At 41.0% G+C, this 21638-nt stretch overlaps 1 protein-coding gene and 2 non-coding genes across 5 annotated transcripts in view; 1 reads left to right on the top strand and 2 right to left on the bottom strand.

Moving 5' to 3' along the window:
- Positions 1-3998: 3998 nt before the first annotated feature.
- On the bottom strand, positions 3999-4105 carry LOC133044147 (U6 spliceosomal RNA). The gene has a single exon (XR_009689889.1). It is a non-coding gene; the product is annotated as a U6 spliceosomal RNA (small nuclear RNA).
- A 5296-nt stretch (positions 4106-9401) lies between these two features.
- The window catches only part of LRP6 (LDL receptor related protein 6), a 177566-nt gene continuing 165329 nt past the window's right edge, over positions 9402-21638 (top strand). For all 3 annotated transcript variants that reach the window (XM_061125031.1, XM_061125030.1, XM_061125029.1), the window contains exon 1: positions 9402-9638. In XM_061125031.1, the coding sequence (XP_060981014.1) occupies positions 9584-9638 (55 nt within the window). In that variant the 5' untranslated portion in view covers positions 9402-9583. The remainder of the gene's footprint in view (positions 9639-21638) is intronic.
- On the bottom strand, positions 18404-18510 carry LOC133044122 (U6 spliceosomal RNA). The gene has a single exon (XR_009689865.1). It is a non-coding gene; the product is annotated as a U6 spliceosomal RNA (small nuclear RNA).

Below are 21638 nucleotides of genomic sequence, written 5' to 3'. Positions count from 1 at the left end.
AATAGTTACCTTTGCAAAGTTTGTAAATACACGTGAGCATGTTAAATCTTTGCCAGGGTCCCTCCGAGGGCCTCTGGAAGACGTCTATAGAAAATGGATGTGGGAGGAGGGGAGCTGGGGCTTCAGCAGCCTTAGATAGGCACATACATTCTCCCCTGGATTCTTTTACCCAGAAGTGGCCCTCCTCCTCACCCCTCCTCCCCCTCCTCCCTCCTCCCCTTTCCCCTCCCCCTCTTTCCTTTCCCATCTTCCCCTCCCTTCCTCCTCCCTTCCCCTTCCCCCTCTCCCCTCCTCCTTCCCTCCCCATCCCCCCCCCCTTCCTCTTTCCTCTCCCCCTCCGCCAACCCCTTTACCTTCCCTTCTTCCCCATCCTCCTCCTGGTCCTCCTTCCATCCCAGGGCCACCCACCCTGTCAAGCTCCAGATCTTCTGGGAAGCCTCTGATTCACTCTTTTCCTCCTTCTTTATTGAATCACCCACTTCAGGTTATAAATGTGACCCTGTTCCTCTCAAACTTAAAAACAAAGTAGCCAATCAATCCTAACAGTGTCAACCACCCCTAGCCACCCCCACTGGCCCCCCCACGCCCCCAGTTTCTCCATCTCCAAATTCCTTTCTAGCCACCCAATTTGCTCCCTTGCCTTTAACAACAAAATTCTGGGAAAACCACTGGCCTCTCTCCCTGTTCCCCATTCGTTTCCCAATTCATGGCACTCTTCCTTTGGCTCTCATAACTTGGCTGAAATAGGTTTGGGTAAAGTCATCAATGACTATTTTGTTCACTTTAAGTTTATTAGTGATTAAAAAAAACAACAACAACCCAAGCAGTAGAATTAAAGAAGTAATGGTCCTCCTAGTATCTCAAACAGTGAAGTGTCTAAAATAGAATTAAGTTTCCCATTACCTCCACTAAGTACATGCCTTGGAATGCCTACTCTAAATAATTTCATGTTTAGAAATTGTTACTTCTCCTTACTTTTTGCTTTGTTCATCCATATCTAAAGCAAACACATATACAATTACATAGGATTTGTCTCTCTCTCTCCTTTCCCTTTCTCCTTCCCTCCATTCCTTCTTTTCTTCAGAACATAAATCCCATCGTGTTGAATCTTCTATTCTTTCTCTACAATTAATAATATATCACAGCTACACTTACAAACCAACAGATACAAATCTACAGAATTCTTTTTTTTTTTTATTATTATTATTTTTTTTTCCCAGTGGGTTTTGTCATACATTGATATGAATCAGCCATGGATTTACATGTATTCCCAATCCCGATCCCCCCTCCCACCTCCCTCTCCACCCGATTCCTCTGGGTCTTCCCAGTGCACCAGGCCCGAGCACTTGTCTCGTGCATCCCACCTGGGCTGGTGATCTGTTTCACCATAGATAGTATACATGCTGTTCTTTTCAAATCTCCCACCCTCACATTCTCCCACAAAGTTCAAAAGTCTGTTCTGTGTTTCTGTGTCTCTTTTTCTGTTCTGCATATAGGGTTATCGTTATCACCTTTCTAAATTCCATATACATGTGTCAGTATGCTGTAATGTTCTTTATCTTTCTGGCTTACTTCACTCTGTATAATGGGCTCCAGCTTCATCCATCTCATTAGGACTGGTTCAAATGAATTCTTTTTAATGGCTGAGTAATATTCCATGGTGTATATGTACCACAGCTTCCTTATCCATTCATCTGCTGATGGGCATCTAGGTTGCTTCCATGTCCTGGCTATTATAAACAGTGCTGCGATGAACATTGGGGTGCACGTGTCTCTTTCAGATCTGGTTTCCTCAGTGTGTATGCCCAGAAGTGGGATTGCTGGGTCATATGGCAGTTCTATTTCCAGTTTTTTAAGAAATCTCCACACTGTTTTCCATAGCGGCTGTACTAGTTTGCATTCCCACCAACAGTGTAAGAGGGTTCCCTTTTCTCCACACCCTCTCCAGCATTTATTGCTTGTAGACTTTTGGATAGCAGCCATCCTGACTGGCGTGTAATGGTACCTCATTGTGGTTTTGATTTGCATTTCTCTAATAATGAGTGATGTTGAGCATCTTTTCATGTGTTTGTTAGCCATCTGTATGTCTTCTTTGGAGAAATGTCTGTTTAGTTCTTTGGCCCATTTTTTGATTGGGTCATTTATTTTTCTGGAATTGAGCTGCAGGAGTTGCTTGTATATTTTTGAGATTAATCCTTTGTCTGTTTCTTCATTTGCTATTATTTTCTCCCAATCTGAGGGCTGTCTTTTCACCTTACTTATAGTTTCCTTTGTAGTGCAAAAGCTTTTAAGTTTCATTAGGTCCCATTTGTTTAGTTTTGCTTTTATTTCCAATATTCTGGGAGGTGGGTCATAGAGGATCTTGCTTTGATTTATGTCGGAGAGTGTTTTGCCTATGTTCTCCTCTAGGAGTTTTATAGTTTCTGGTCTTACATTTAGATCTTTAATCCATTTTGAGTTTATTTTTGTGTATGGTGTTAGAAAGTGTTCTAGTTTCATTCTTTTACAAGTGGTTGACCAGTTTTCCCAGCACCACTTGTTAAAGAGGTTGTCTTTTTTCCATTGTATATCCTTGCCTCCTTTGTCAAAAATAAGGTGTCCATAGGTTCGTGGATTTATCTCTGGGCTTTCTATTCTGTTCCATTGATCTATATTTCTGTCTTTGTGCCAGTACCATACTGTCTTGATGACTGTGGCTTTGTAGTAGAGTCTGAAGTCAGGCAGGTTGATTCCTCCAGTTCCATTCTTCTTTCTCAAGATTACTTTGGCTATTCGAGGTTTTTTGTATTTCCATACAAATTGTGAAATTCTTTGGTCTAGTTCTGTGAAAAATACCGTTGGTAGCTTGATAGGGATTGCATTGAATCTATAGACTGCTTTGGGTAGAATAGCCATTTTGACAATATTAATTCTTCCAATCCATGAACACGGTATGTTTCTCCATCTGTTTACAGAATTCTTTTTGATGGTTGTATAGTACCCCACACTAAAGATACACTGTTTTGTCTTTTTAAAAAATATTTATTTATTTAGCCAAGTCAGGTCTTAGTTGTAACATACCGGCTTAGTAGTTGTGATGGTGTATGGGCTTAGTTGCCCCACAGCATGTGGGATCTTAGTTCCCCGACCAGGGATCAAACCTATGTCTCCTGCATTATAAGGCAGATTTTAAACCACTGTACCATCAGAGAAGTCCCAGGATATACTGTTGTTAATTCAACTATACTCTGTCGGAGTGCATTCAGGTTCTCTTGACTAGGCTGAAGCATATAAAAGTGCCACTTTTGTAGGCTTTTTTTTTTTTCCTATTACATACAATGTTATAATAAATATCTATTTGTGTGTTTCTCTATGATCTTTTCTTTCTGCCGATAAATTCCAATAAGTGGAACTGTAGTGTTAAAGGTGTATATATTTTACTCCTAGATTGCTTCCCTAAAATGGTGACATAATGTATGTTCCCATCAACAACCTTTTGGGAAGTTATATGTCACAATGACCTCTTTTCAGTGCTTCTCTTAGCAGACTTCACAGTAAACTGTACAGTCGGCCCTTGGTATCTGCAGGGGTTGATCCTAGGATCCCCCTGGACACCAAAACCTTGGTGTGCTCAAGTCCATTATATAAAGTGGTGTAGTACTGTCAGCCTTCCACATCCCTGGTTCTGCTTCACCGTCCTCTGCAGGGTTGGTTCAATCTGGATGCAGAGCCCAGAATACAGAAGGCCAAATGGGCTTCCCTAGTGGCTCAGTCGGTAAAGAACCTGCCTGCAATGCAGACCAGGGTTCAATCCCTGGGTCAGGAAGATCCCCTGGAGAAGGAAATGGCAACCCACTCCAGTATTCTTGCCTGGAAAATTCTAATCCCATGGACAGAAGAACCTGGTGGGCTATAGTCCACGGGGTCACAAGAGTCAGGCACAATGTGGTGACTAAACCACCACTGTGTTTGCTATTGTTAATCACTTTTTATCCTGGCATCACTTTTTTTTTTTTTTTTTAAATATGGAACGCTTCACGAATTTGCATGTCATCCTTGTGCAGGGGCCATGCAAATCTTCTCTGTATCATTCCAATTTTAGTATATGTGCTGCCGAAGTGAGCACCTGGCATCATTTCCAACCAGCTTTCCACTTGCCTCTTTCTGTCTCTTGCCCTAACCTCTCCCATCCAAGTATTAACCAGGCCTAACTCTGCTTAGCTTCCAAGATCTGCCATGGTTCTGCCAAGATTTACTTTTCTAGTCACACTAAATGTTCTGTTCTCTCCTTAGGGAAGTTTATGGTTTCAACTATATCATCTCTACACTCAGCCTGCCAATGAGTTGACCCGAAGTTGACTTCACCTGAACTGGAAAAGAATTTCCCTTCCTGAAGATGTCTTACAATCATTATCCAGAAAATTGTGGTAATAACTTCTTGATTACTATTTAATATTCTATAGTGTGTCCCCTGGATTGTGTGGTGTACACGCTCCACAATCACCATTGATAGCTGTGTTCTCCATTCCTCTCCCAAGTCTAAACTTCTATATCAAAATAGTCTCCTGGAGGGCGTGGCGAAAAAGGAGCCCTCCTGTACTGTTGGCAGAAATGTAAGTTAGTGCAGCCACTATGGAGAACAGCATGGAGGTTCTTCAAAATAAAAAAATAGAGCTACAAAATGATCCTACAGTCCCACTCCTGGACATATATCCAGAGAAAAGCATAATTTGAAAAGATACGGGCAGCCCAATGTTCACTGAAGCACTATTTACAATAGCCAAGACACGGAAACAAACTAAATGTTCAGAGGAGTAGATAAAGAAGATGTGGTACATATATACAACGGAATATTACTTAGCCGACTTTGCAACCCCATGGACTGTAGCCCACCAGGCTCCATGGAATTCTCCAGGCAAGAATACTGGAGTGGGTTCCCATTCCCTTCTCCAGGGGATCTTCCCGACCCAGGGATTGAACTCAGGTCTCCTGCAATGCAGGAAAATTCTTTACTGTCTTTACCATTAGGAAGTCCTAAAAAAAAAAAGAATGAAACAATGCCATTTGCAGCAACATGGATGGACCTAGGGATTGCCATACTGAGTGAATTAAATCAGACAAAGACAAATATCATATGATATTGCATGACGGAGCAACTGAACTGATGGCTTATACGTGGAATCTATTTAAAAAAAAAAAGAAAGAAACAGAAACAGAACTATAGATGTAGAAACCAACTTATGGTTACCAGGAGGTATGTGGGGGGATAAACTGGGAGACTGGGATGGACATATACACACTATTATATAAAATAAATAACTAATAAGAACCTACTGTATAGCACAGGGAACTCTACTCAATACTCTGTAATTGCCGATAAAGGAAAAGAATCTAAAAAAGAGTAGATATATGTATAACTGATTGACTTTGCGGTATACCTGAAACTAACATTACATTACATGTAAACCAACTATACTCCAATAAAAATTTAAGAAAAATAGAACAACACATTCTCCTGGATAGCCGCAGCTTGGTGTTTTACAAACACCGCCAGTATAAAAGGCCCATTGTTGAACTTACCATCAGCCCCTCTTGAATTGCTCCTTATGCATTTCTTTTCTTGGTAAAGAAGACTGCCATTCACTGGGATGCATAATTTAGAAACCTGGAAATTCATCCTAGTCTACTTCTGTCTCTCTCAATTCACATCTGATGGGTCACCAAGTCCTGCAGTTTTGATCTCATGTTCCTGAAATCTACCACCCCTTTTCCAATTCCACTGCTGCTATCCTGACCATCTCTTTCATAGACTAAAAATAACTTCATCACTGGTCTTCCTACCTTTTTTTTTTTTTTTTGCCTTGCCTCCCTTCTGTTACCCACGCTGCTGCCAGAGAAATTATTTAACATGCAAATCAATTCTCACCATGAGAAAAATCCTTCAATATCCACACTGTCAAGAGGTGAAAATCTAAACTTCTTAGCATGACTTTAAAAGCTCTTTATTATCCAATACCTACTTAACGGTCTTGCCTCATTTCCTGATATTCTCTGAAAGCGCCCTAGGCTTCAGATATATGGATCTACTTTCAGATTCCCAACATGCCAAGCTCTCTCTCTAATAATTCAGTGTCTTTGCACCTGCTCTCCTTCTGCTTGGAATTCCTTGTCAGTCATGTTGGCTTGACAAACTCTGACTTAAATTTCAAGACTCAACTGCAGGGTTATTTTCCCTTCTTTAAATTGTTCAGTTAGCCATAAGTGCTCTGTACTTGAGTTCCTTGTTGGTATGGTACAAACATGCACTACAGTAATTTTAACTATTTATTTATTTTTGTTTCATTAATTGGATTTTTTAAACCAGGTCGTAAGCTTCTAGAGGGTAGGGACTATATGATTAATCTTATCTTTGCATGCCCAGCGCTTTACTGAGACTGGCCTTGAATATTCTTAATAGGCACTTGAATGCACGTGAAACAAATTATTAAGAAGACCAGCAACCTGACTGAACTTAAGCTATAGATTTTCACCTGAGTAGCTTTAAAGAAATTGCAAAAAAATAAATAATACATTAAAGCAAATTTAAGAACAGAAAACTAAAGTAAATTTCCTATTATTTCACTACCCTAATCACTGTTTTAGTGCAGTTTTGGTCTTTTCTCAAACATGTGATATTAATATATATATGTTTATATTTAAACATGTATGTATATATTTATATTTTATATAGCTGTAATTAAAATCTACATGCACTTTGGGATTTCCTTGGTGGTCCAGTGGCTGAGATTCTGTGATCTCAATGCAGGGGACCCCAGTTCAATCCCTTGTTGGGAACTAGATCCCACATGCTGCAACTAAAACTTTGCATGCCACAACTAAAGATCCTACAAGCTGTACTAAGACCCTGTGCAGGCAAATAAATAAATATTTTTTTAAAAAATATGTGCATTTTTATAAGTTTTCAAGCTTAACGAACTGTAAACATTTTTCTAACAGTTTTATAGTCCTCCAAATTATTATTTTCCAGGACCACAAATATCTCAATTCCCTACTATGGTTGATAGTCTAAATGAGACTTAGGTTATACCCAGTTTTCTGTTATAAATAGGAACAGATCCAGGTTTTGTGAACCTGAAATTTATACAATTTTGAGTGATGTTTTCAGAAAAAGAACACAAAATCATCTTACTTTTGCAAATAGGACCATGTGAACACATTGTGTTTCACAGGGGCCTGTGAAAGTGGGAAGGGAGTCCTGAAGGTTAATTTTCATTGGCTTTGCAGTTATCGACCTCCAACTAGAAATAATCCTGGACTAAACATTTTGAGCATGATTTTTTTTTTCCCCTTTGTTTCCATGATGTCTAAAGGATTCCCAGTTATCAGGATCCCATTTGCCTTGCGGGAGTTGGGAAAGGAAATGGTCATTTATTGAGCACCTATTACATAGTGACCAGTTTCTTTTTTTTTTTGACCAGTTTCTATATATTTTCAAATTTAATTCCTACCACAAGCCTGAAAACGAAAATCTCCATGTTAAGGATGAGAAAACCGAGGTGCAGTGCGCTTAAATCGCATCCTCAGAGTTACACATCTAGTGACTGGAAGGGTTGGATCCTTCTGGTCTTATTCCAAAGCTCATACCTTCCTGACTACATCATGGTGTCTCCACAGCCTCATAGCTTCGAGGTAATGTTTTCTGGGTTATTGTTGAAAACCGGTTCCTAGTGATTTGAGGATGACAGAATACAAAACTTGCAGAATCCTGACACGATTCATGGAAGAAGATAATTTAGATCAGTTGTGGCTAGCCTTTCACAGGTGAATTGAGGAGAGAGATTTGGCTCTTTCTAGCCTGCCTGGAAATCCCATGGACAGAGGAGCCTGCCGGGCTACAGTCTGCGGGGTCGCAAAAGAGTCGGACACGACTGATTCGCTAAACAATCCGCTTACAGACACGCATCACCTTAGTTCCATGTCTATTTCCATTCTGTGGTCGGAAGACCTGGGTTAGGTTGGGACTTGCTGTGGTCTACGTGAGTGGCCTTGGGAAAGTCATTGAGTCCCCTAGGTTCCCATTCTCCCCCTCTGATGCAATGAGGATGCCAAGTGACACAACCTGTCTTACCCCAGGGTAGTTAGGAGTGTCAGATCTGAGTGTGAGCAGCACTTAGTGAATTTCAATGTTACTGCTGGAGTAGCTCCGGCTCTGCGCCACCTGCTCACAGGTAAGGGTGACTGACAGGTGGGTAGAATGCTGCTGATGGCTCCTTTAGGTTAACTCTCAGTGGTGCCATCCCCCTTACTTCACCCCCCACCCCCCCAAGCTGCCACGTGATTCCAAGGGCCTCTGGGCCGTTACTCTTGAACGCCCAGTGCAAGGCGGCGAGCAGCCGGCCAGATGCTGTGCAAAAATCCAGAGTGTGAGATTCCGAGGAATCTTTTCCTCTTCAATCTGAGAGCGGATCGTCAAAACATGCCAGACATTTATCACTAAACGCAGTTTGCAAAATTCTAGCACCGTCCCTTTGCTCTGTTAGGTGCTGACGCATTTATCTTAGAATTTTATCTGCCCGTTTAGAAATCCTTTAGTCCTTGTCGGACTTAATTTTGGGGAGCAATCTGTAGTTCTGGGAAACCGGGAGAAAATGTTAAAAATTTCAGTTTTCTGTTGGCGTTTGAATACCCTTCACCATACCCATGTTCAAAGCCGGTGGAAGCAACATTAGTTTTTATTTTCCTTAGAAAAAGAAAAAGAAAAAGATGCTTAAACAGATTTCCAACCCTGGGACTAAACTCATGCCTCGCATCGGGATCCAGGTGGCTCCCCGAGCGTGGACCTGCGGCTCTGCGGGCCCAGCCAGCCGTCTCCTGCCGCCCACCGTGGCCCCGGCCCAGGTGGCGGCCGGTGTGGACCGGGAGCCCCACCTGGCTCGGCCGGCGGCGGCCGCACAAAGAGCGGTGCAGGCGGCTGCCGGGCCGAGCCGCAGAAAGTAGTCCCGACCACGCCGGCTCCCGATGTTGTTCGACGTCGCTTCACGCCCTCCGCGGGGAGGGCCGAAGGGGCCGGCCCGGGAAAGAATCCCTTCGGAATGCGCCGCCGGGCGGCCTTTCCCCTCCGGGCCGCCTCTGCTGGCCCCGCCGATCTCCCGGGGTCTCCTCGCCGAGGCTGTGCGCACGGCCTCTTCTCCTTTTCTAACCTGCCCGGGAGGCGGCGCCGAGGGCGGGGAGGGCTCGCCGCGCGCAGGGAGACCTCGGCGGCTAGCCGTGACGGCGGGAGGCGTATCCCTGCGCCGCTGCGTGAGAGGAAGAGGCTGAATGAGGAGCTGCGCGGGGGAAGCGGGGCGCCGGGGGAGGAGGCGGCGGGATGGAAGCAGACGCTGGCGTCGCGCGAGCTCCGGGCGGAGCGGCGCGGTAGAGAGGGCGGCGGCGGCGGCGGCGGCGCGCGCGGAGCCGTGACGGGCCCCCCTTTCTTTCTTCTCTCTCTGGAAAGCTGGGAAGCATGAGCGTGCAGCCCTGCCGCTGCGGCGGCCGCCCCGGCTCCTCGCCTCCCCCTCTTCGGGCCGCCCCTCGCCGGTGAGAGAAGCGAGCGCGAGAAGGGAAGATGGGGGCTGTCCTGAGGAGCCTCCTGGCCTGCAGTTTCTGCGTGCTCCTGAGAGGTGGGAGAGAAAGCGGGGGGACGGGAAAGTTGGTGGGGCTTGCGGGGGGAAGGAGGGGGTCTTGTTCTGCTGTGTCTGCGGGGGGGGCAGGGGAGGCGGGGAGGCGAAGCTGGGGAAGAGGAGTCGGGAGAGGCCTGGTCGTGGGGAAGGAGGGAGCAAGGGGCCCGGGAGAAGGGGCTGCGCGCTCCGCCCGGCCACGCCGCAGCCCCCGCCTCGCGTGGCCCACCGCGTCCGGACAGAGCGTTCGTCCGGGCGTCCTGGCGGGGTGACCTCCCCCCGGAGCCCCATCCTGTCCGAGTGACTGCAGTCACCGGGGACGAGGGGCTTTGTATGGATCTTGGCTCTCGGGGACGTTGGAGCCCAAGATGCTTCAGCGTTTGGATTTCTCCCTCCAAGCCCCCACCTTTTCCCTGTGGGTCCCGTGAACTTTTAGAGCCCTCTTACTATTTTTTCCAGGCCTTGTAACAACTAATAACCGGTTTCCGTGGAGGGTGTAATGATCGTGGGTGAGAGCACAGTTGGAAAAGGACTCCGAGGTTATAGGTCGAGTGTTTTCAGCCTTGGGGAATCGCCTGGGCTCCAGCCCATAATAAAATAGAAACGTTGCCCTTGCAACCTCTGGCATTCAGGACTTGCCCCTATTTTCGGAGCATGCAAGTGTACAGTTGGCACCAATTAGGAAAGTCATCCTTGGTGGAGAGGAGCCTGTCCTGGGACCTAAGTTATCGTCTGCTGCGCTCCCCTGGAGACTGCGTGGCACGTTGGGAAATAACATAGGCTCTTCTAGGTACTCTTCCCCGAGCATCGCCTAAATTCGATGGTCCTAGGTTTTAGTTTTTAGATTGGCCTGCGAAGCTGTCACATATGCTGCGACTTTTATTTTGTGACAGTTCACTGAGGTTTTTCACTGGCCCGTAAGATTTCAACAGCTCTTCTCACATCAGTGGTGAAGTGGTGATGACTCGGATGCTATGGGGCATTTACCAGCAGAGGAATTTAGGTACCAATTGATGCAATGACTTGAAGCTTTGGTTTCAGTTAACAATTCTCAGTTGTGTTCACGGTCAGTTCTTTGCAGGTATGGGACCTCTTGGGTGTAAGGAGATTTTTAGCTGTTAATTTAATAGGCTAAATTTATGTTCAGTGTGCACACTTACTGAAGTTTCCAGAACACAATAGTAACAGTCTTGTGTTATAAATGAGCCAGATATGCCATTTCTGAGTATATATTTATTGGATGAGCATGATTGACATTGTTTTGGAGGAGGAAATTTTTTCTTTAGTTACACTTCAGGATTATTCAGGGAGATCCCCTGGAGGAGGAAATGGCAACCCACTCCAGTGTTCTTGCCTGGGAAATCCCATGGACCGAGGAGCGCAAAAGAACTATTGATTTAACTGAGACACGACTGAAGTGACTAAACAGCAGCCGCAACAGCAGGATTATTAGGTCTGCCTGTTTTATTTACTTATACTTAATTACAACTCACTGTAAGCATATTCTAAACTATTTCCACGTGTAAACTTCAGAAAGCTAGTGCTTATTTCATTTTCTTGGCAGAGAATTGAATGCAGTGCTATGTACTTGAGAGGTCTAGTAAGTATATGTTTATTTTAGTATGATATAGTCCCTATTGAAGGGGGAATTTGCTATAGTTGTGAGAAACAATTTTATTTGACATAGAATATGGATATATTTTAAGACAGACGGTTAATAGAATTAACAAATAGAGTCCACTGTTGAGTTAAATAAAGCCTTGGTGAAATTGCATTCCATTACCCAAATGCTTCTGGTTGCCCAATTGTATTTCTTGGAAGAGAAGGTTATGTTGTAAATGCCACTTGTTTAACACCAGGATTGAGCCCAGAATTGGGTTTATTCGTTATTGGAGTTAAGAGAAGTTACACTTGAAATAATATTGTGAAGTATGATATTATGTAAGAAGACCTAGAAAAGTTAATAGTTCAAATTGCCTCATTTCCACCAGCAGAGTTTCCAAAAGTGAAGCTCTTATTTTAAATGTAATCTAATCATGGTTTAAGGTGACCTTTGAATTTAACATACTTAACTATGGGTATATATTTGAACTAAAACTCGTTTTACTGTGAAAGATTTTTATTCATAATTTAGGTTCTTCTCATTCCTTGATAATGTCATCATCTGTTAAAATTGTAACTAGTTCATCTTGGACACCAAGAGAAACGTGATTAATTTGTTGTATTAAGATCACTTTTCTTCACAGAAGAGTTGGAAGTTTAACATTGGGAAGATGGGATGATGGGAGAGTGTGGGAGACCTTTGGTCCTCTGGCCCAGTTAAATCAATAGTTGAAAGCCGGGAAATAATGCTGTCATTATCTGGACTGTGTCCTCATCCCTGTCATCAGAGGGCAAGGTGTGATGGAAAGATTGGGGGATTTCAGCACCCAAACCTTGAGTTTAAAGTCCGTGTTTCTGGAAGTCTGTGTCTACCCCCACCCAAAACATGTTGAAATCCTAACCCTAAATGTGACAGTGTTAGGAGGTGGGACCTCTGGGAGGTAATTAAGTCATGATGGTGCAGTCCTCTCTATATCATACTTATAAAAGGGACTCCAGAGAATTCTCTCATCCTCTCTGCCATGGGAGAATACACTAAAAAGACAGCAGTCTGCAACTTGGCAGAGGCCGCTCACCAAAACCTATCCATGCTGGCACCCTGATTGCAAACATTTAGCTTCCAAACTGTGAGAAATAAATTTCTGTTGTTTATAAACAAAAACAAAAAAAAAAAAGTCCGTGCTTCACTACCAAATAACCTTGTGATTCTGATCTAGTCAGTTTTTCTGGGCTCCAGTTTCTTTATCTGTAAAATGTGGGTAGTATTACCAAGCTAGTTTGCACATTTGTTAGGCATGTTAAATGAAATACTGAATATAAAGTGATTTGCAAATGTTATTTTTTGTTACAATTTTCGATGGTGGACATATCCTCAAATGTTGGGGATTTGAGATTTAATTTCTATGAGATTCACAAGTTCTTAAAGATTTTGATCCTTCTGGTCTAACCACTTCATTTGTAAGTGGGGAAACTCACATTCAGAGAGATTATAACTTGATCAAAATCTTACAAGTGATTAATATTAGAGCATGGATTTATTGTTCATTCTTTCAGCAGTTAGCTATGGAATACCTACTGTGTATCAGACTCTGATGGTACATTGGTGAGCAAAATCAAAATGGGCCCTGCTCTGATGGACCTCACCATCTAGGTTGCCATCCTTAACTTCCATCCAGTTACTGATTAGAAAAGATTATACCTCTGATTTCCTAGAGGAAATTTTTTTGTATAAGAATATAAGTTTTGGTGTGTAAATTTTATAAATACTGTGTCCCAGCATATCTTGAGAAGGTTTTGTTTTGTAAGAATTCTTTGCTACTTTTTTTGTTACTGTTAATTTGTTTTGGTGGGGTGGTGGTAAATACTGTAAGCACAAGCCGCTAGTGTTTACCATCTCAAATTTTTATAGGAGTTGTCCTTGGAAAATTGCTTAACATCAAGTATGATTAGATCTTAGGAGGATAGAATGAATTTTGGAGTGGTAATCAGAATTTGATTCTCATTCTAAGTTTGCCAGTAGCTAGCTAGCTGTGTGACCTTGGATAGGTCATTTAATCTTCGTACACCTTCATTAGCTTCATTAGGATAATGAATCCTTCTTTTGCAGGTTCTTACTTCATATTAACACACTAAGGGCTCTGAGAAGTTCTGAGGTAGAGACCAGTTTTAACTTTGTTGAAATTTACTGTTTCCCAAACTCACCAATGAACTTTCTTTGGTGATGTCTGTAATTTTGTAAATTTTGTAACATTCTGCTGAACCTGTGTTCCAGGAACACATGTAGAGAGAACCTGAGCTAGGTAGCCTTTTAAGCATTAGGGTGAGTCATGTGAATTGATATTTGATGACAGTTTCATATAATTAAATTTGATACTTTAATCGCTGCTTACTTACTTGGCTTTAGATTTGCTCATCTGGCTAGGAAATAATTTGACTGGTTATGAAACTTTTGGGTTTCAATTCATTGTTTTCATCAGGCCTAACTAATTTCCCATGGTTCAGTTTTTCAGATAATTTTTCTTTAATTGAAAATTTTCCATTTGCTGAACTGAAATACTTTTCTGTATAGTTAGTTGTATGTGCTTTGACTATCAGAAAGGTTAGTCTTTTTTTTTGAGTATCAAGGAAGGTTCTTTGAAGGAGTATAGAAACGGAAAATATTCTATGTGAATTTATAAATTGAACATAATGGAAAAATAAGTAACACAGGTTATAGTCATGTTTAGGCCATGGGTAAGTACTCTGAGAAAATTGATTTTTATCATGGACATTTTATTGCAGACTTATATTCTGAGAAGACTATAAGGAGGGGAGCTGTAGCAGAAAGCTGTGGGCTTTGCTGACAAACCAAGTCCAAGTCATCTACCGCTTTATGGCACCCTTGGACGGGTTACTTAGCTTTAGTTCCTGCTATTAGATGGGGTAGTATCTTCCAGGATTTCTGTGAGAACTCATGGTTTGTTTGCAAAGGCGTGGTCAGTAGTAGACTTTGAGTGAAGAGCTATTATTGTTAAGATGGCTAATTTAAAAGAAATATTAGTGCTCATGAAAGACAAATAAAACATGTTCTGGGCACTGTTTTAGGCCAGTAGTTTTTGAACTTGATTATTCTGCAACTGGAACTACATGAAATACTTTGATATTTTCTATTTTATTTTATATAAACAACATGGCCTCTATCTACTTAATTTAATTTACCTTTTAAGGGATTACAACTTGAACCTTTTATGTGATTATTATAAATAAGAATAGTTGATTATGATACTTATTTTAAAATTGCCCATATTTATGGACAAAATAAAGTATTTCTAATAGAAAATTTTGTCATTGTATTATTTGTTTATAATGATTAAAATAATTCGATTCATGGACTTCTTCCTGTAGGGTGGGTAAATACTATACTGTGCTCCTGCCTTGTATGTTTCATGCTTTATGTGAGAGTCTTTATGTTTCTTCTGTAAAAGGAGCCTCCCCTTAAAGAATAGAATTCTGCTTCATGTGAACAACTTGGAAATTTAGTCAGATACCTGGACTAGGCAACCTAAAGAATAGAATATTTGCCTTTGAAATGATTCATTTAAAACATAATTCATCATAAATACAAGGAAAACTGTTATTATTATTAGTACTTGCTTTTGTTTCTCAAGCTGTTAGTGTTATTTGGGGCAGTAGTGACTGTTCTCACAAAAGGTTTAAGTCATTCACATGAGAGACTGGAAAATTCTGAAATGTGCCTGGGCTCAATTTGGTGAAAATTGCAAGTAATTCAGTGCTAATTTTTGTTTCTGTAACACCTTGCTTGGAAGGGCCAGGAGCTTGGGGATGTGAAGTGAAATCATATTTTTAGGCAAAAAAAAAAGTGAATTTTTAAGTTGCTAATTGACTAGAAAGGTGAATGACTGACCTAACGCCTGATTGCATGTCCTCCAGACAGTAATTTTCCACACAGTGCCTTCTGTGTTCACTTGAATTCACCTGTACCTTATTATGGTTTTGAAAGTGATACCAATTACTTCTGATATGAGGAAATAAATACCACTGTAATTTTGGAGGTCAGGAGGCTCTTTAGTTATTCGCTTTCTGCCATAAGGGTGGTGTCATCTGCATATCTGAGGTTATTGATATTTCCCCCGGCAATCTTGATTCCAGCTTGTGCTTCATCCAGCCCGGCATTTTGCGTGATGTACTCTGCGCATAAGTTAAATAAGCAGGGTGACAATATACAGCCTTGATGTGCTGTATGTACGTACTGGATATACTGAATATCAATAATCTCAGATATGCAGATGACACCACCCTTATGTCAGAAGGCGAAGAAGAACTAAAGAGCCTCTGGATGAAAGTGAAAGAGGAGAGTGGAAAAAGTTGGCTTAAAACTCAACATTCAGAAAACTAAGATCATGGCATCTGGTCCCATCACTTCATGGCAAATAGATGGGGAAACAGTGGAAACAGTGACAGACTTTATTTTTTGAGGCTCCAAAATCACTGCAAATGGTGACTGCAGCCATGAAATTAAAAGACGCTTGCTCCTTGGAAGAAAAGTTTTGACCAATCTAGATAGCATATTAAAAAGCAGAGACGTTACTTTGTCAACAAAGGTCCGTCTAGTCAAAGCTATGGTTTTTCCAGTAGTCATGTATGGATATGAGGGTTGGACTGTAAAGAGAGCTGAGCGCCAAAAAACTGATGCTTTTGAACTGTGGTGTTGGAGAAGACTCTTGAGAGTCATTTGGACTGCAGGGAGATCCAGCCAGTCAGTCCTAAGTGAAATCAGTCCTGAATATTCATTGGAAGGACTGATGCTGAAGCTGAAATTCCCAATACTTTGGCCACCTGATGTGAAGAACTGACTCATTTGAAAAGACCCTGATGCTGGGAAGGATTGAAGGCAGAAGGAGAAGAGGAAGACAGAGGATGAGATGGTTGGATGGCATCACTGACTCAATGGGCATGAGTTTGAGTAAACTCCGGGAGTTGGTGATGGACAGGGAGGCCGGATGGGCTGCAGTACATGGGGTCATGAAGACTCAGACATGACTGAGCGACTGAACTGAACTAAATTTTAGAGTTTGCATGTATATGGTTTGTCATATTACTGTTAAGTAAAAGCCAATGCAGATTTGGGTAAGGACTTTATTCAAAAAGATAATTGCAACAGGGAGAATGCTCTGACTGCACTGTCTGCAGGCATTTCAGAATAAAACACAAAAAGACTTTTATGGAGAAGGGTGAGCAGTCTAGCAGGAACTTTGTAGGAGTGTGAGCTGAGTGGGTGGTGGTAAGCAGATTCACGATCAGGAAAGTGAAACTGGAGTTTCTAATTTCCTGCAGTCAGTTGATGGCTTGGAAAGAGCTGTTAGGGGACCTAACATCAGCTTGCTTAAGTTTAGAGCTAACCAAACTTTAGGGGCTTGTAGGAAAGAGAAAAGTCTGACTGAAGTTAGACTTTTTGGTTGTGCCAAGTCAGTGGCTAAGCAAGGGCAATTGTGACCACTTGGTCAGTCCTACTGTTTACAACAAAATTTGTCAGTCTTAGGAATATGTTTTAGTCCATTTAGGCTTCTATAACAAAATATAGACTGGATGGCTTATAAACAACAGAACTTCATTTATCACAGTCTGGAGGCTGATAGCCCAGCAGCAGGGTCTCAGTATGGTAAGATTCTGGTGAGCACGCTCTTCAGGTTGCAGATAGCTAAGACCTCTCTTTGTATCCTCTCAGGGCAGAGAGAAGAGAGCTCTTCCTGGAATCTTACAAGGGTATTGATCCCATTTATGAGGATTTCACCCTTATGACCTCCCCAGGGACCCACCTCCTGATAACATTCATTTGAGGGGGGAGTGTAGGGTTTCAGCATGTGAATTTTGAGGGGCAGAAATGTTCAGTCCACAACAAGGTAGGCTAAAGTCATTGTGAGTTTGGTCTGATTATTTATGTTCAGTTCAGTTGCTCAGTTGTGTCCGACTTACTGCGATCCCATGAACCCCAGCACGCCAGGCCTCCCTGTCCATCACCAACTCCCGGAGTTTACCCAAACTCATGTCCATTGAGTCGGTGATGCCATCTAACCATCTCATCCTCTGTTGTCCCCTTCTCCTCCTGCCTTCAGTCTTTCCCAACATCAGGGTCTTTTCAAATGAGTCAGCTCTTTGCATCAGGTGGCCAAAGTATTGGGAGTTTCAGCTTCAACATTAGTCCTTCCAATGAACACCCAGGACTGATTTCCTTTAGGATGGACTGGTTGGATCTCCTTGCAGTCCAAGGGACTCTCAAGAGTCTTCTTCAACACCACAGTTCAAAAGCATCAATTCTTCTGTGCTCAGCTTGCTTTATAGTCCAACTCTCACATCCATACATGACTACTGGAAAAACCACAGCCTTGACTAGATGGACCTTTGTCTCTGCTTTTTAGTATGCTGTCTAGGTTGGTCATAACGTTCCTTCCACGGAGTAAGCATCTTTTAATTTCATGGCTGCAGTCACCATCTGCAGTGATTTTGGAGCCCAGGAAAACAGTCAGCCACTGTTTCTACTGTTTCCCCATCTATTTGCCATGAAGTGATGGGACCAGATGCCATGATCTTACTTTTCTGAATGTTGAGTTTTAAGCCAACTTTTTCCACTCTCCTCTTTCACTTTCATCCAGAGGCTCTTTAGTTCTTCTTCACTTTCTGCCATAAGAGTGGTGTCATCTGCATATCTAAGGTTATTGATATTTCTCCTGGCAGTCTTGATTCCAGCTTGTGCTTCCTCCAGCCCAGTGTTTCTCATGATGTACTCTGCATATAAGTTAAATAAGCAGGGTGACAGTATACAACCTTGACGTACTTCTTTTCCTATTTGGAACCAGTCTGTTGTTCCATGTCCAGTTCTTTTTTTTTTTTTTTTTTTATTTTTATTTTTCCAGTGGGTTTTGTCATACATTGATATGAATCAGCCATGGATTTACATGTATTCCCAATCCCGATCCCCCCTCCCACCTCCCTCTCCACCCGATTCCTCTAGGTCTTCCCAGTGCACCAGGCCGGAGCACTTGTCTCGTGCATCCCACCTGGGCTGGTGATCTGTTTCACCATAGATAGCATACATGCTGTTCTTTTGAAACATCCCACCCTCACATTCTCCCACAAAGTTCAAAAGTCTGTTCTGTATTTCTGTGTCTAAAAATATGGAACGCTTCACGAATTTGCGTGTCATCCTTGCGCAGGGGCCATGCTAATCTTCTCTGTATCGTTCCAATTTTAGTATATGTGCTGCCAAAGCGAGCACCCATGTCCAGTTCTAACTGTTGCTTCCTGACCTGCATACAGGTTTTTCAAGAGGCAGGTCAGTTGGTCTGGTATTCCCATCTCTTTCAGAATTTTCCACAGTTTATTGTGATCCACACAGTCAAAGGCTTTGGCGTAGTCAATAAAGCAGAAATAGATGTTTTTCTGGAACTCTTTTGCTTTTTCTATGATTATTTATGTAGGTGTAGGCATTTTAAGTTTGCTTCAGTGGGATTTTTTTATAAGGAATTTTGGAATGAACTTTAAAAGCCTTTTGAGGCCAAGAAAGCCAGTTGGATTTCACTTGCAGTACTTACAGATTTGGGTGAATTCTTCAAGTCCCCAAAATATCCTGGGGTTTCTGGGCCTGCCTGAAATTAACTTTGCTTACTTTACCTTTAAGTCTGAGAACTCTGTAAGCCAAGTACCGGATTGGTTTTCCCAAGAGGACTGTAAGCATTGCTCAATAAAATCAACCACAGCTCCTTAAAAGTGTCTGGTGGTATTAGATTAAAGGAACATGACTTTCAAACATGACATCCAGTCAGAGCCTTGGTTGCATAATAATGTTTCCAGCCGGGAGGACAGACTCTTATTGAACTTATGCAAATAACTATATTGCCATGAAAATAAAAAAAACTTAGTTAATACCTGAGTTTTGTTTTTGAATGATGGAGTCAGCGAGATAAAGATCAGTGTCTTATTTCCATTTACAGAAGTAAACTTGCATTGTAGGTTACTTACATTGTCATTGAAATACAGGTGGCATAAGAGAAAAGAGAAACAAATTGCTATTATCTAGAGAATAGGACATTAAAGCATCAGCAGTATTTTAAAACCCACAGTCACTGTTTGTCAGTTTATTCAGTCCTGAGAGATTCTTGTTCTGCTAGATCTTGGGTTAGCAGTCTCATGGATCCATTTGCTTCTTTACTAGGTTTTTGGGAATCCTGACTCAGTATAGTCTCAGTTACTTAAGTGATGCCATCAGAAGCTTGTGTCCAAGAGTACAGTCCTCTTTCAACAATACTTGTTTTGTTGTTGAAGACAAAAGCTTGGCCTGTAGCTGATTTGCAGGTGCTTTCAGAGAGGCATCAAAGTAAAACACTCTGTTTTAACACAAGACTTAAAATGGTGGTGATAGTTTATTATGGATAATTTCAAAACTGAAAGATCTGATGAGAGTTTGTTATAGAAAATAATGCAGTTGATAAATAAGTTTGGTTGTTTCTATGGCATGCACACCAAAATAAGTTCAGAGAAGTTTTAGGAAAAATGTAAACATAAAGTGTAAACATAATGATTAATCTTATTTTTAAAAAGTAGATATTACGTTGATTCATGAGTTTAAATGAATAAGAATCTTTGCAGAGAAGAAGACTTAAAAATATGTAGTAATCCTGAGACATAGTGTGTCTTGAAGCATATATTTAGAGCATATGAAGAGTAATATCAAGTTTATCAAGTAAAATTTTTTAGTTAAGTCTGGAGTAAGTCCTGAACATCTGTCTAATAAAATTCCATAAGTAAGTTGTGTGAATCCCTGATGGACAACCCTCACTGGTCTACGAAGAATATACTATATTGAAATTAAAGAAATGAAATTATGACCAAGATAACACTAAAAAAATCATAAAAGAATAAAGAGTAATGAAAATTATAATTGACACTGTACTGTTGTCTAATGTTGGAGGAAGCACCACTCAGTCTGTTGATCAACAGAAACATGTTGTGAACACTGAGACTAATGATAAATTTCTAGGAACGTCCTGCAACTTTTGAAATAATCATATTGATCAATAATCATATTGATCAAATGATAATAATCATTTTACCCATTCAGATTTAATCTAGGGAGGGTAAGCATGTCTTCTAACTTGACTGTGCTTCCTATACAAAGCATAACATTGATCAAGTAAACCAATTATTTTTAATGCCTCTTTTTTTACAAGGTGAAAGGATTAATCCTTTGTGAACTTCCAGGGGCCCTTTAGGAAATTCTAAAGAGTTATAGGTGCAAAATACATCATTTAGTATTTTATTTTGAAAAGACAGAATGTCAAAACCTGTCAGGAAATTTGAACATTAGATTAAATAGGATCTTGGATCAGTGTCAAGAAATTTTTTTGAAAGTGAACATAGGAAGCAACCTTAGCTCTTTCAAAAGTGAGAAGACTTTTTAAAATAGTAAGACATGATAAAGTTAAGATCAATTACAGGAAATTCTGAAAAGACACTGGATTTTTGGTTCCAGGGAGATTGGTTACTCAGAGGCAAAGAAAAACCTTTTATAACCTCTTTAAGAGCAGCTCAGTAACCCAAGAAATTTTTATCACTTTAGTAGAAAATCAGATTTTAGTTTTATACAAGTATAATATTTGATAGTGAAGCATTTTCTGAAAATCTTACAAATAAACCTGTCAAGTCTTACCTGGCTTTGATGACAAAATTATTTTTTTTCAGGAACTTGTTATACAGCTTTGTATTCTTTGTTATACAAATTTGTATTTGTTTCTATTCAGGTTTTGTTCTATACATGTTCCTTTCTCTCATTCTGAAACACTTTTAGTCATTTTACTTTAGTATTGTTTTCTTTTTCCTTAAAAGCACATCTTGCATAACTTGTATACAGAGCTGTTCCTTTCTATCCTATTAGAGTCTCCTTTACATACAAGATTGTAACTTATAATTACAGTAACTAGTATTTTACAGAGAAAACTATGAGGTAGAGAATTGTACTACCAACATTTTGTAGTAGCCTGGCAGAGCTTATGAATATATATCTTACAACTTCTTATAGTCATATTCTTCCAAATAGTACAACTTCTCAATGTGGCAGAAGTGAATATATTTATTAATAGACTCAAATATACATAGCTTCTTGGTGCCATGAAAATAAGAAACAGAAGCCTATATAAACTTGAAATGCTTATGCCTCAGTGTTCTGTCTTATATAGAAATGACCTAGGTATGTAATGAATATTCATGAACTAACTTAGTAACTTAAAGCCTTAGACTTAATGCTGAAAGATTTTGGAAATGATCTTCAAGTTGGCCTATCACAAGACATAATTACTTTCAAAATGCAGTTTATCAGAATAATGACTCAACTTGGCTAAATACACATAC

Source organism: Dama dama, chromosome 22 (assembly GCF_033118175.1).
Source record: "Dama dama isolate Ldn47 chromosome 22, ASM3311817v1, whole genome shotgun sequence".
NCBI classification, from domain to species: Eukaryota; Metazoa; Chordata; class Mammalia; order Artiodactyla; family Cervidae; genus Dama; species Dama dama.
The sequence above is the reverse complement of the archived record's forward strand: the minus strand, read 5'-3'. Positions and strand labels throughout refer to the sequence as shown.